This window comes from Camelina sativa, chromosome 11 (genome assembly GCF_000633955.1).
Source record: "Camelina sativa cultivar DH55 chromosome 11, Cs, whole genome shotgun sequence".
Classification (NCBI taxonomy): Eukaryota; Viridiplantae; Streptophyta; class Magnoliopsida; order Brassicales; family Brassicaceae; genus Camelina; species Camelina sativa.
Window position 1 is genome coordinate 19,220,308 of NC_025695.1, and position 15,779 is coordinate 19,236,086.

At 29.1% G+C, this 15,779-nt stretch overlaps 1 protein-coding gene across 1 annotated transcript; it reads right to left on the minus strand.

The window, feature by feature from the left end:
* On the minus strand, nt 253-1,463 carry LOC104723833 (ethylene-responsive transcription factor ERF062). The gene has a single exon (XM_010442256.2). The coding sequence runs from the start codon at nt 1,371-1,373 to the stop codon at nt 339-341; it is 1,035 nt and encodes a 344-aa protein (XP_010440558.1). The 5' UTR covers nt 1,374-1,463; the 3' UTR covers nt 253-338.

Consider the following 15,779-nt stretch of genomic DNA (forward strand, 5'->3'; position numbering starts at 1 on the left):
CAATCTCTATTGACCTTTGAGCTTAAGTCATTTTATATAGAATGTAGGAAATTTTCTAACATATTGGACTTTTGAAGTTGGAGTTGGTGCAACCGAATTATAATATTTTCTCAATTAAAAAACAAACACTTTTTCTATTTTATGGTTACTAGTAACCGCAAAGAAAAAAACAATTAATTAGCAGACAAAAAAGAGAGAACCACTTGATTATGTGGTTGTAAAAAAGGAATACAATGTGTTCAACTCCAAATGTGAATCAAAATATGAATTTCTTTCTTTTTATGGAAAATTAAAAATGACAAGAAGTAATAATTAAGCTTGTGACATTAACTTTGAAGTTAAGAAGAATGAGGAAGGGAGAGAGCATCCCAAATGAGATCCATATCCAAAGAAGGCATCCTACTCAATTGTACACCATCTCCTTCCATCACTTCCTTATGACTTTTTTGTTTCTTCATCATCACTACTTCTCCTGATGGCTCCATCTTCATGTGATTCTTTGGCTCCAATGATTCCACTTTTGTTGGAGGAGGAGGAGGAGAGTTACTTACTTGGGCGGCCGAAATCTGTTGAATCTTGGACTCCAAAAGCGAGGCGATCATGCATCGCAAGGAACCGGACTTGAGCTGGTGTTTAAGGTCAGGAAAGTTGAGGTGTGCGAATTCGCCTCGCAGGATATAAGCTGCTGTGTCGTAAGCCATCGCGGCTTGCTCAGCGGTTTCAAAAGTGCCTAACCAAACACGGGTTCTGTTCCGTGGTAGCCTAATCTCTGCGACCCATTTGCCCCAGTGTCTTTGTCTCACTCCTCTATACAGCTTTGTTGGTGTCGTCGTCTGAACAACCTTTCTTGTTTTTGACTTCATGGGCTGAGTCTTGGTGGTACTTAACCAATAGTTTCCAAACCCTTTTGAGGGATAGTTGGTTAGGGTTTTATTGATCTCTACCCACTCGTTTCTGGTTTGATCTGATTGATAAAGAGAGTTTGGGATGTATTTATGGTAAGGGATCATGTTGCTATCGGACTGAGAAAGTTCTAGAAGCTTTGGTTCTTTGAGGAACAAGGTAAGGTTTGGGGGTTTAGAAGGATGATCAGGACGTTGATCAAACTGAGGAAAAGATTCTAGAAAGTTCCAAGGAACAGAAGCTACCGGAGATTGATGACTAGAAGAAGTGAGCTCATGATGAGGCGATACAAAGTAACTCTGAGTCGAAGGAGGAGGAAGAAGAGGAGATTCCATACCTTCCAAGAATATTGGAACACCGAGAAGTTGCGGTGGCGTCGAAGAACTCAAGATCCCGTAGATTCCAGAGGACAAGAGCTTGTCGTGCATGAAGCTAGTTTCTATTTTGGGAAACTGATCTTCCATGTTCATTTTCGTTTTTATTTGTTTGTTTGTATGTTTTTTTTTTTTTTTTGAGGTTTTGCACAGAGAACGAAGGTAGTTCTCTTAATTTTGAAGAAATGGGTGGAGAATAAATGTTTATATATATATGATAATTAAGGAGTGTTGTGTGTGTGTGTATTGGTGTGATGATCATGTGGAGATAATATTAGAAAATTTAGGGAACCTAACTTTATTGTCCGGAAAAAAACATTATCGTCTGACTCAGATCTACGCTCTGCCAAGCTTAATTTGTTCATATGTAACAGAGTCTCACAAACACTTTTAATTAAACAATTATTATGTTAGTATTTTTTTGGTTACAAAATTAATTAATTGACCCTTTAATTTTTCTTATCTTGCGACTTGTTCGTGTCTCCCATTCTACGTTCGCTTTTTATTATCACTTATCAATATAAACGTGACAACTCAGCCCTAACTCATTTAGGTGTCTTATAGCCATATATTGTTTTTTTGGTAAAGGGTTCATAATTAAATTATACGAATGATGATGTTGTTGTTGTTGGATACCAACGTTGTTTTCCTTTGGTTATAACTTATAACTTATACATATTATTATTTTTTCTTTTCCACATCACTTCAAATATATTCACATATATATACATAATTAAGAATTAAATGATCGGTGCTAGTTTAACTATATAATATGTGCAAATATTTTAACTTATACATATATTGTTATGTATATACACAGTATATATAGAGGGGTATGTATTTACCATTTAACGTCTTGTTATAAAATCTGTGGTTTATTCAATATGATACCAAAACAATGTATTCAAAATATATACTTTTAATTTAGTTGTCTCGCTAAGATATATATAGTTCATGTAAGAACCTTTTTCTTCAAGCATCCCTTAGTTGAGTCTCTTTACAATAAACAAATACTTCCCACTGTGTTTAATTTATTATCCTCGTCTATTTAGTTGTCCTTGGTGCTCTAAGGCGAAACCTAGGAATAAGACTTTGGACCACAACTACAAGGTATATATAAATGTGACTTTTCTTTTGCTAGGTTTCATCCTAATCTATAAAAAATACAGATGACACTTTCAGTTTATATACAAATGTGTTTATTTAGTTGTGAATGCTAATCTTTCATATCCGATGTGTGATCTAACTTCCGGTATATGAATGCTATTGACGTGGTTGGAAGGGATGTTAAATCCTCTCCTTCCCCTTATAGATTTATAGGCAATTTCAGAAAATCTTTTAATTGAAAAGCTTATAAGTTATAACTTAAGCATACATTTGTTTGTTTTAGAGACTGTATATCTATTTCTTGCTTTAATTAAAATCATTTTATGAGGGTCATAGTTGAAATCCAAATTACTACATATCGAGTTCTCGACAAATGTTGTATTATAGTTATTAAACTTCTTAATTAGAGTTTTACAGTTGTATGGATCTAATAATTGGAACGATGTGATAACAAGAAAACATTATTGAAACGATATTGATGATAACATATATATAATTGGAGAATAAAATTATAATTTAGTAACCACGTATAGTATAGAGCAGATAATCACCACAAATGCTTATAATTAGTGAACCCATAATTATTAATATTATCATCAAAATACAATGATTAGCTTCAAGTTTTGGCCTCTAATTAAATCTTTAATTGAATCCAACTAATGCGGAAGTCATGGGTTGTCTTCTTTTCCTCTCTAAGAACATCAATTTATGTCGTCTGCCTCTTAATTAGACAATATTATATTATAATGATGATTTCACCCTCTTAACTTTGTACATCAAATTATCCTCGTGCATGTATAACATTAGTGACTAATACAATTGCTTGAAAGAACACTTTTTTTTTAATACCGTCAATATATGTTTTGACTAAATTTAATACTGTTCAAGATATAAGTTTCTAATTAGTAATAAGATTTAATGACAGGAGTTCATTATGTTTAAAACATAGGGTTGTGTTTTGAAACAAACATGTGAGATATACTATAAGGGTCGATTCGGAAGTTTTGTTATTCTAATTTGAGATGATACGCATTTTGCCCTTTGAGATGACTATTGGGACGTTTATGAACAAAAATATTATTTTGATTTATGGAAACGAAATGTTTAAGACAATATAATATAAAATCGAAGAGGTAAGGCTTAATTAAGAAGGAAAAAGTAGTTGACCAAAAATACGAGACAAAAAGAGTATCTTAAAAATTCAAAATAAAATATTAAAATTTTAAAAAGGAGAAATAATTACAATTTTTTTTTACCTATTTGGTTTCATCTAAGTTTATTTGATTTTACTTGATATTTGAACTCTAACATATTTTTACAATGCAAATAAACTAGACGTTACGTGTTAACTTTCAGACAAAAATATGATTATAAATTTTCAATATTTAATTTTATAAAACACTAAAAATTGTTCTGACAAAATAAAACAATAAACGTTATTTCTAAATTTCGATTTGATAGAACTTTTTTTTTTCAGAAATATGGTAGCATCTACTTTTTTTCTTAAATCGCTACACCCAAACGAGACATAACGATTTATAGATAACATGTAACTCTAAAAGTATTTTTGCGTATGTATCTATATATACATTTTTTGAGACATTTATGAAATAAATCTTGATGTTCAAATCTATTTACAAGTATGTCATTGACATTAATTATTAATTTAATAAATAAATTAACTCTATCTATTTTCGATTTTTTTATAGAATTAAGTGTTTTAAAAGGTAACAAACATAATTGCAAATGATACATATTTTATTTCTTTATTTTATAAGGAGGTGAATGAAGAGGTTCACCCCTAAGGGTAAATCCAAGTATTGTTGTTTACTTAATAAAAAATTGAAAAATTGATTAGATAAAAAGTGATTTTTAGCCTCACATACTATATTTTACTTTTACGGGTTTCGTATGATGAATTTTTGCGGATTAAAAATCTTTGAACATGTTTCGTGATCCGCCTGGCATGGCGGGTTTGGACTATAGAACCAACACTAGAACTAATCGTTTATTTCATATACTATAGATTTGTAGTCATAGTTTGGAAAATTAACTTATAAATTATTTAATATATGAACTACAAAATATTACACATACTACAACACAATCTTAATATTCCAAAAAAAAAATTGTATACAAATAAAAATATACACTAACATACCATATAATCATATACCTCTGTTTAATACTAAAATACAAAACTAAGTGTTTTAAAATTTCATATTCTATATAATAACAAATTTAATGTAATTAGGTTCTAAACTATATAAAACGTAAAAAGAAAAAAAAAAATACTAATCAAAATTAGAAATTAATTAGATAAAAGTTAATTAATTGAAAATTTTAAAACTAAATAAATTAAAAATTATTATTTAAAATATAATAATTTATAATTTAATCCAACTGTGTATCGCGGGTGAAAATCTAGTGTCAAAGTGTAGGACCATCGGTAATTGGTTTCGCCAACTAACAAAACATTGAATTACAACTTTGTAAAATAATAAAAGCGTTATATGTCAATAGTATCGACTTTAGCAAGTAAAGGTTACCGAGAAGAATTTGTTTAACCAAGTATAACTAAATTTGTTTTTAATAAAAAAGTCTACCTATTATATTAGAATTTTCCGAAAATAAAAACATTATTTGTCATTGTCTCATCATTTAAAAATTAATTGTCGATATCAAATTGCAAGTTGGCGCTAGCATACGCCATTCCTATACATCATGTCAAAAAATCATAATTTAAGAAGGGTTTAATCATCAATTAATATATCTATTATCTATCATTTGTATATGGATATAAAAAGATCAAAAACATAATATAAGATGACGAGAACATATACATTAACTTAACCTTCATATGACCTTATCTAGTTATAATTAACTAATTCATTTTGCTATTTTTCATTATTCTTTTTGAAACATTCTCGATCTTAAAACATTTTGTTTACAAAAAATCACTTTATATTTTAGTTCCGTTAATAAAAATAAATAAACATGATGAATAAATAGAAAATCTTTGCAATTTTCAATGAATTTGCTTTTTAATAAAGAAATTACACGTTTTATTTTTTATAGTGTTGTTATATTCCAATAGTTATATATATATATATATATATTTAACTCATAAATAAATTAATATATTTACTGCTACATGTTCTATTAGTTTTCATGATTTCTTCAGTTGTTTAAGCTTAGAACAGAAAATCAACTGATAGAGGAATTCACCTCCAAAAAATCCTTCGATAGTATTAATGAAATTAAATTCATATTTATACAAAATGTGCTTGTTTAAAAAAATTATATTAGATGCTGTCAAAAAAAAAATTATATTAGATTTATACTAAGTTTAAAAGCGTTGAAAATAAAAATAATTTGTTGATGGAAGAGGCATATCCCTTTGAGCTCTATTTCAATTGCTGTTTGTGTCTTTTTTTTTCTTTTCTCATCAGTAGGTCATTATCGATCGTAACTAATGCATTTTCTCAGTAGGTTATTTACGCAAATTTGAAATATCTTTTTTTATAGGAATCTTGTAAGAAGAATTTTCGTATATAGTCAGGATTTATCCCGTGGTACACAACAATACATTTCTTTTATTTTTTTGTTTGTTTTATAAATCAACAACTCTGTGAAATCTGAAGAAATTAATTCGAATATGTCATTATAATTTCGAATCAATAAATTAGTTCCTTTATTTTTAACTATAATAAATATAAAAAAATCTGTACTTGATACTAAGAAATAGATTTCATTAAAAGCGAATATTTGTTATCGAATAATATGAAAGTTTTCATGTAACACGAAATTAATGATAACTAAATTTATATTCAAAATTATCCAAATCCTTCGCACATGTGACATTTTAACTTTTAAGTGTAAATATTTATTATATATTAAAATAACTCAAATATAAAATAATCTATATCTGAATATACTTGTTTGGTTACAAAAATCCTAAAATAATTTTTTAAATATGTATCCGTTTATAAAAATTTAATTCACATCATACATTGAAACAAAATCTAAATTTTTCTTAACTTTATGTATTAAATAATAATTCAAATAATTAAATATAATATTAAATAAAAGTGAAAAGAGAATTGTATTTTAATCTAACATATTGCTGTAAATTAGGTAGATAGATTTTAGGGAATCTGAAATTTATATTATAAATAAGGAAATGATTGTGTTTGGTTGTAAGGATTGTGGAGAATTTGGTTAGGACTTGTTTGGATACAAAGAAAAGAAAAAAAATGACACAAAAATGTACTTAAAAAATGTAAAGATTGTTCTAATGGTTTTAAATCTAGCTAGCTAGCTTAACAAAGACTTTAAGGCAAGTTGATTCACTAAAGATATATAATCTCTTTTTTACCTTAATTAGAATCTCTTTACAAACATATCATGTGCCTTTCTATTTTTGAAAACGTTGATCGATTCCAATCATTTTACTATCTTAAAGTTGATAGCATATCAAAAATCTTAAGATTTTTAATGTTGCAAGTAAGTACTGAGTAAATAATTGCTTCTTACCAAATGAATTATCCCAAGATAGTCATCTCAAAAATCTTAGATTTCTATTGAATGTTTTATTTTGCAAGAAGAATGTTTGAATCTTAGGCATCGTCCGTTTATCGAAGAATTATGATCATTAGTAAAGTTGATTTATTGAGATTACATACTTTTTTTTTCCCAAATTACATACTTTTTTAATTTATGAAAATAACGTGTTTCACTATGTTTTTCATATTCAAATAGTTCAAGTGCCTCAATTAGCCATAAAAAAAAAACATAAAAACAAAAAACAAAATTCATTTGTCGAAAAAAAAAGATTATCATGTATACTAAGACTCTTATAGAATCTCGGCAAGCTTCGACACTACTCATGACTAAATGCATCTTTGTTATATTTTTAAATGATTTAGAAGAAATTAATTGATTATTAATTTTATTTTTTGATAATAAATTGACTTATTATTCATAAGAGAATTAGTGTAAACGATTATTGTTTTCGTTTAAGTAAACTTATCTGAGGTTGCCATGTGAGTAAATGGATACTCTGAAATCTAATTTGGGATACGAATATGAACTTTCTTGAACTCGTTAAATTAGGTGAACTATGCTCGATCGTAAGATTCTTCTCTATTAGTTTATTTAAATCTCCAAATATTCTTTTACCATTGCTTAAGACAATTACAGAACAAAACTTAAAATGCTTTTATTAGCTTTGTGAAATGACAAACACGTCATATTAGTATTACCTATATAGGGAATCATTCGTATTAGTTTGTTTTAGGATAAGCATAAAGTTAAAAAAAAAGAAGTTGAATTAATAAGCAAAGGCAACTAAGTAACATGTGAGGCTGACTTCGAAAAGCAGTGCGAGTAGAGGAGAGCCAGAAGGCAAGTGTATTGTGGAATATCTCATCATGCACTGATGCACATGAGAATGAGCTAATTCATTATTTATTACTTTTGTTGACAATTAAATATAACCATGTTTGTAAAGTTACATCTATACATGTTGTCTTACTCCTTGTCTAGATACAACGTATTTTGATTAATAATGTAAAAAAAACATCTTAATTATGTCTATATATCCTCATAATTGTGTGCTACAATTTTATGGTGAATGAATATATTGAAATTTTAAGAGTCAGGTATTGTATTATTCCGTAAATTTGTACGTATGTATTTATATGTTTTTGTTGTTATATATATGTCTCTATACGTTTTTGTCACTATTAGAAGAACCGTATCGCATTTCTTCCGCAATTGTTTCATATGTTTCGTTACTATTGTATCTCTAAAATTTATGGTGAAAACATGACATCTAGAGAAAGGTTCAAAACGAATATAGTATTGAATTTTATGATGCATAAACATTGCTTGTGAGCCCTTAGATTGTGTTCTTCCTGTTTAAGTAAAATGCCTAGATTTGAGACAACATTTCTGTAAAAGCAATTAGCTGAAACAAAGCACAAAGACGAAAGAGAATAAAACTATATCATGTGCGCAATGCATCATGAACATCTGATTTTTATATGTAAATATTTATTTTTCCCCATAGAATAAAGAGTTTTCTTTTATTTAATTTCTGTGGCAGATAGAGAAGATGAGAGGAGGTATAAGCCAAAATAACCAAAAAGCAAATTATTTTGGGAACAAAAAAGAAGACACACGTGTCTTTTGTCTTATGACCAACTTAATATTCTGGGGTTTTTTTTTTCTGCAATCATTTTAATTAAACATAAAACTTGCACTATATATATAATATTCGTAATTGTATTTGATTTAGTGCTGTATAGTTCAGTTGGTTTATTTTCTATTCTGTAAATGGAGTTCGTAATACGGTATTTTGTAATCATACTAAGTAGATAGCCAAATTGTGAGAGTTAATTAGCTGAATAACTATTTTCTTTGGTTTAATCTCAAGAAAATTAAAATATGAACAATCAAAAGTTCTAGATTTGCAGTGTTAGCACCTGAATGTTGTAATGTTTATTGACGAATGAATTTTAACAAAAAGAATAAGAAATTATTAGAATTCAGAATACAATCAATGCACTTTCCAAATTCGTTTTAGAATAATTTCGATAGATAAAAACAAAATATTCTAAAGAAAAAAATGTTAATAAAAAAATTTTAAATAGAGTGGGACAGCATACATTTGTCAGACAGGAATCTAAAGACAACCAATAACGTAAACTGAAAGTGACACGTCTCTCCAGCAACACGGTACCACGTGTCATTCATTTGTGGTTACTTCCTGTGTTATTTGATGGTACCTCCTCTCTCCCATTCATTCATTCTAACATTTTCTTAAATATTAATGGAGAAGTGATTTATAAATTCATATAAAATTATAAATTATAAAAATCAAAATACATAGATTTTGAAATAACATGTTGATACCTTCTATTTATACTTTCAAATCCATTTAAAATATAATGTAAATTTTAAAATAAAAAAAAATTATTAAATAAATAACATGAGATTTTAACAAATATTTGTAGATCATATAACCAATAACACATAATTTTGATAAGTAATTTAAAATCAATGATTAAATAACATATGATTTTTTTTTTATTTCTAATTCTATTAAAATCATAGAACCAATAACCTCCTCTTAATTTGCATATGATACAAGAAAAATTTAATAATAATTATTAAACAATAATTAATTTTTGAAACAATATGAGTGTTCTTAATTGTGATTAGATAGTACTAAATTTTTTTAAGTAAGTATATTGGTTCTGATTGATAACACTACATAACTGCTTAATGACATAAGTTGCAAAATGAAAACTTGTGGAATAAAAACTTACATAATGAAAAACTTGCAGAATGAAAAGTCACATAATGAAAAATCTGTTGATTGGATACATTTTAGGAGATAACAAAATATAGTATTATGTGACCAATATATACTTAATATAAATAAACAAAATAATGTTTTAAGTAATTTTCGTATATACTTTAAGTAATATTTGATAATGAAATATAGAATTATTAAAAATATACTAAAATTCTTAAAAAGTCGTGAAAGCTTTAAATATTATTCAAAAAAATGGTACAACTTTTTTTAAAACAATGATTTTATTACTTTGACAATTTCTAATATTTTGTATGAGTAAAATTATAAATTCATTATCTCATTAACATCGCAAATTATGTGTTATTAATATAGAATTGTTAAAAATATACTAAAATTGTGAAAAAGTTGTGAAAGTTTTAAATATTATTCAAAAAATGTACAACTTTTTTTTTAAACAATGATTTTCTTACTTTTACAATTGCTAATATTTTGTATGAGTAAAATTATAAATTCATTATCTCATTAACATCACAAATTATGTGTTATTATAGTGTTGATTGTTTAATATTTATATATACTAGATAAGGGCCCGCACGATGTGTGGGTTTAAAAATTGTTGAAAAAATAAATCCTAAACCTTAAACAATTTTTTGAAAATATATAAAGAAAATTTATTTCCTAAAGTAAATATATAAATAATTTAAGTTAGAGAATATTTGTATTTACCTTCATACATTTATTTATATTTATATATTTTTAATATATTATAACAATTATTACAATACTCTAAAGCTAAATTATATCCACCTAAAACTTTTGCCAAATACTTATCATTACAAATATTATTATTGTTAATTTTCAAAAACATTTCACAACTTATTCACAAAATATTTTACATGCAACAAATTTATCAAAGCAACATCTAATAAGTAACCACGTATAATTTTACTCTATGTCTTACCATTAAAAATATGTTCTTACACCCAAAATTATTTTATTGTTAAATTATGCTCTTTATCACCACCTATAAAATGTCTTCTAAACAAATTAAACAAATTTTTATGTTGCTAGACTTTTATTTTGGCATAATTATAGATCTTATAATTACTAAAATTGTTTTGTGACATAATTTCTTTAACCATGAAGTTTTTTTTACTCCAAAGATATTTTGGATGAATAACTGGTGAAAATTATCTACTCGGTTACAATGATTTTATGACTAACCCAATAAAAGTTGAAAAATTGAAAGAAAGTTAATATAATATAATAAAAATAAAAATTTGAAAATTATAATCAGGATGGTATATACAAGTCTTAGATAGTTCATATATACAAAATAGAAACTTTATATACAATCCAAAACATGACATATATTATAATCACGTTAAGGATCAACGACCTATTTACTCTTCAGAAGTATACAATTGTACCAAAACAACTTAAAGCTATGACCTCGTCTCAAATATTTTCGAATTATAAATTCTCAACTTATTTTTACCCGAATCAAAAGTTATTATATATTTCTCCATATACCTGGTTTAAACGGTTTACGAACCTAATCTGATAGAAAACCACATAAATCTGGTTTGAAACCAATTTTAAAATAGTATACCGTTCCAACTTCCCAAATTTGAAACCGCTTCTCAATTACTCGATCAAGCAGCTATTGTTTCATTACCGGAATCATCAATATTATTCAGAAAAGACAACTCTAAATTTTGACCAAAAACATCAACTACCGACTTATCTTCCAAACTTATAATGCTACAAACTGTAGAATCACTTTTGGAACCCCCATCAGTGTCTCCATCCTCGATTAAATTAGCGGGCATTATATACTTCGATTTCATTTCATTGCATCTTATAGCTTCCATTGAAAACCCCGCACGAATCAAAGACCCACACAATAGAATGACAAAATTATATCAGAAAAAATCAAAGATCAAAGCTTTCGATATAAACATGCAATGTTATGTAGATATAATGTTATTTTCTTAATTAGCTGTCCTATTATGTTTCAAGAAAAAAAGAATTCTTTTGACATAACTTATGTTATTCTTTTTATATTTATTATTCACTCTTTATTTATTAATAATAATATACATGCTTAGTGAATTACTTTTTTGTTTATACATGTCAAAATCTTATTGAGAAAACACGTATAATATAAGTAACGTACAATGGAAAATAGATTAGTTTTGCTAATTTTCCTTTTTGATTTATAATTTTTTTTAGATATATATATATATATATATATGTAAATTTTATTTAGATTTAATGTTATTTTTTTAATTAGCTGTTTTGAAAAATAATAATTTTTTAACACGTGTCAACATCTCATTAGTGTACTTGACACATGTCAAAATCTTGTTAATGGCTAATCTGAAAACCCAACTTTATATAATAAAATTTTTAATTTAATAAAAATATTAGTTCAGATTTCAATTCAAGCTTTTTTCCTAACTGCCAATCAGAGTTCTTCATAATCTTCGTTTTCTTCGCATGTGCCTTCACAAATCTTGTTGCAATACTCAGTGTCTGAAATTGGCTAACCATAGAGACATAAAATTTATTACGCCATTATGGACTACTAAATAATAAGATTTCAGGTAGACCTAGCCGCTTCTCTCCCTAACACAACTCCCGATGATCCTCTCTCCAGCGGCGTCGGTTCCGATCGGCGCCGCTGGGAAGCTGTTACTTCTCTTTTGTCCTTTTTCTCTGCTTCTTAAGTCTAGATTTTGTCTGTTTCAACGGTGAGCGTATCGGAAGTTCACCGCGACTTCTCTCAATAATTCGGGCCATGCTTCAGCTTCACCGCATTCCCCTCCCTCCGTCTCTACTAGTGGTTTCTCTCAGTGAGGTGATTCTCATGAGTCTCCAGCCCTCAACGCCAAATCCGAGACCCCAGACCGCCCTTGTAGTCTTGTTCATCGTCTTTGTCACATCTTCCCCTCGAAGTCAACCTTGTCATCACTCTGTTCCTCGGATCCAGATCCACTCACCAAGTGTTTTGCTTGGTTGCAGTTGGACAGGAGCTCTGTGTTGATGCTGGATTTGTGTAAGATTTTGATAAGAGCCCGAGACCTAATTTCTGTTCTTCATCGATTCAGGTTTGTTCCAAAGCTTCTCTCGTCTTCCCGTAGCATATCATTGTGTCGATTCATAGACTCAACTGTCCGAAGATTGCAGTTGAAATATAATCAATCATTGATGCTCTGTTGTTGCGAAGTTGCATTGAGAACCCTGCCTTTAGAATTGTTTAAGGTCTTCACCTTTTATTGCCAAAGATTGATGAGGACCAGCATTATGACCCCGCCTCTACTGAGTTGCGGTGGTTACCGGTTCCTCTTGGATCTAACCTCTCTGTTTCAGCTGCCCCCGAAAATATCTCAAGTGTACCTCTGCATTAGCTGTGCTGAAACTGGAAGTTCTAGGAAGATCGACATTATGATCTTCTCTTCAAGAAGAGAAGGTTACCGACACCTTCCCACTCTTCTTCCCACACCTTCCCTACGCTCCAAACCTTGTCAAGATCATATCAACAAAGTCAGGAAGTGTCCTTCCCCTTATCAAAGCTTGAAGAGTCTCGGCATTATGACCTTAGCTCCATGGAGTGTGGTTACCGAAACCTTCTCAAACAAACCATGCCCGACCTTAACCCCACATCCACCATGTCCCTTGCCACTGAGCAGATTAAACCCTCTTGTCTCTCGGCTACGTAAGTCCTCCCAACGTCCCAATTTCTTAATGATAAGGACCATCTACCACACTCCCACTGTTTCAGCGAATGTGGCGTTGACTCACCTAGAGTTAGATTGTGGTTTGTTGCTCCTCTGCTCAAATCTCCAATACCTCTTGGATATGATTGTCGACTTCTTTACCTTTATCTCTGTTGCTTATGTTTCTTTATCAAGCTCTGCTTTGAACTCTTTCACCCTTTGTAATGCTATCTTGCTAATTTGAATGAAAGTAAGATCTTGTTTGTCAAAAAAAAAGAAAAAATAAAGACATAAAATTTATTATTATTATTTTTTTTGTGCATACAAAGACATAAAATTTAATGTGTTAGGTTATATAGTATAATTATACGAACAAATATGGATGGCACATAGTATATTTATTTTACCATGTAGTGGTTGAGAAACTTTGTAACAGTGAAACTTTGATATGGATGACACCTAGTATATTTATCTTACTTGTTTTTTAAAAATATAATAAGATTACAATGATCTTATGTTTTGTTTTACGAAGCTTGAAAACTGTGACTTATGATCGTTAAAATTGACATGTGTCACGATCTGATGAGTTACTAACTTTGATATTTAATCGTTAAAATTGACACATGTCACGATTTGGTGAGTTTTTAACTTTGATCTCTCATCGTTAAAACTAACACGTGTCACGATCTGATGAGTTACTAACTTTGCTATTTAATCGTTAAAATTGACACGTGTCACGATCTGGTGAATTTTTAACTTTGATCTCCAATCGTTAAAACTACTATGTGTAACGATCTGGTGAGTTACTAACTTTGAAAACCAAAGTTTATATAATAAGGTATATATATATATATATATATATATAAATAAAAAGCTTAAATCTTCCTAAGTGTTCATTATATTTTTTAGCTATTACATCAACTAGTTTTGGTATTTTGATTTCAGAATGCACCAAAAATCATGAAAAGCTCTAGAGATGATACTTCTTTCATATGTGTGACTAAAAGTATCGTAGAATCAGTTCACATTTCTTCATCACCATTCAAAATAATACTCACAATTTCTTATAAAGTTCAAAGTTATCAATATATGCATCAGCTTCTTTTCTACAAATTATTAAACTATGAGCATTTGTATTACATGAGATCACTAATCATAACACCAAGTTCATTACTAACGCTTTCACATGAATTTATCTAAATTTATTATCTTGCATTTATTCAATGAGTTTTGCACCATTAGGACTCTAGATTGATCATATCCTCTGAACTGATTTCACCTAAATCAGTTTGTTCTCACTCATATTATTCAAATAACGTTAAGAAAGTGTTATCTTACTTCGTGGTAACTTGCTCTCTGGTGTTTGATGGTTTCATGGTACATTCTTCCCCAAAATTCTTAGGTACTTACAGAAAGAGTTGCATATAATACTCAATAACTTGGCAAATATTCAAACCTAGCTTTTTTTTGGGGTTCGATATGGACCAATGTGAATTTTCAAGATTTGATTAAGATAGTACTAGAATACAACTGAGCATGTGGTATAGCTGGAATTTCAGAATGATAGATCGGTCTATATATAAGCATTGGAAGTTGATGGTAAATTACGTGTTTATCGTGGTGTGATTGTAATTGCTTGGATGTTCTTTTAAACAATTTCAGAAACGACTCTGTATGAAGCAACGGTGTTTTAACACTTTATTGTTGAAAGCTTTAAAAACCAGTACCAAAATTGAAGTATGATCCAAAGGTCAAGTAACAGCAAACTCCTTAGAACCATCAAAGAGATCTGATTCATTGAGAAAAACATGCATCAATCTTCGTCACTCAGACAACAGTTACCGGTAAACAATACAGAGTTTAGCCGAAAAGGCTTCCTAGAACAGAATCTTGAATTTCGAGTTTTCTTGAGTAAAGTTTCCCTAAAACAATTCAGCGACCTACACTACTTAGCTAAGCACACTCCCACAATTGTTATCAAGATCAAAGACCACATAAGTACCACAAGCATCAAATTGCATTTTTATATCAGAGACAGCATCACATCATTCAGACAGTCTAACTAAACGTCCGCGGAGTTAAACGTCAAGTCAGAGTAACAAGAACTATAGTGTCCCCAAAAGATACCGTATAACTGTTAACAGATCAAAGACCAATTACGAGTAACACAAGAACTACAATATCTTCAAACGAGCAAAGACCGTATACTTCATCCTAACATATCAAATTGCAATTTCAACATAGAAACAAGCATAACGTGATTCAGACACGAGTAAAGCTCAGTCTCCAACTAAATAGCCCGATTTCAAATATTCTAAGACAAAGAGACGGTATAGTTAGTTGCAAGTA

Coding starts and splice junctions, on each gene's coding strand:
- LOC104723833 (XM_010442256.2), bottom strand. CDS start 1,373: ATGAACATGGAAGATCAGTTTCCCAAAATAGAAACTAGCTTCATGCAC.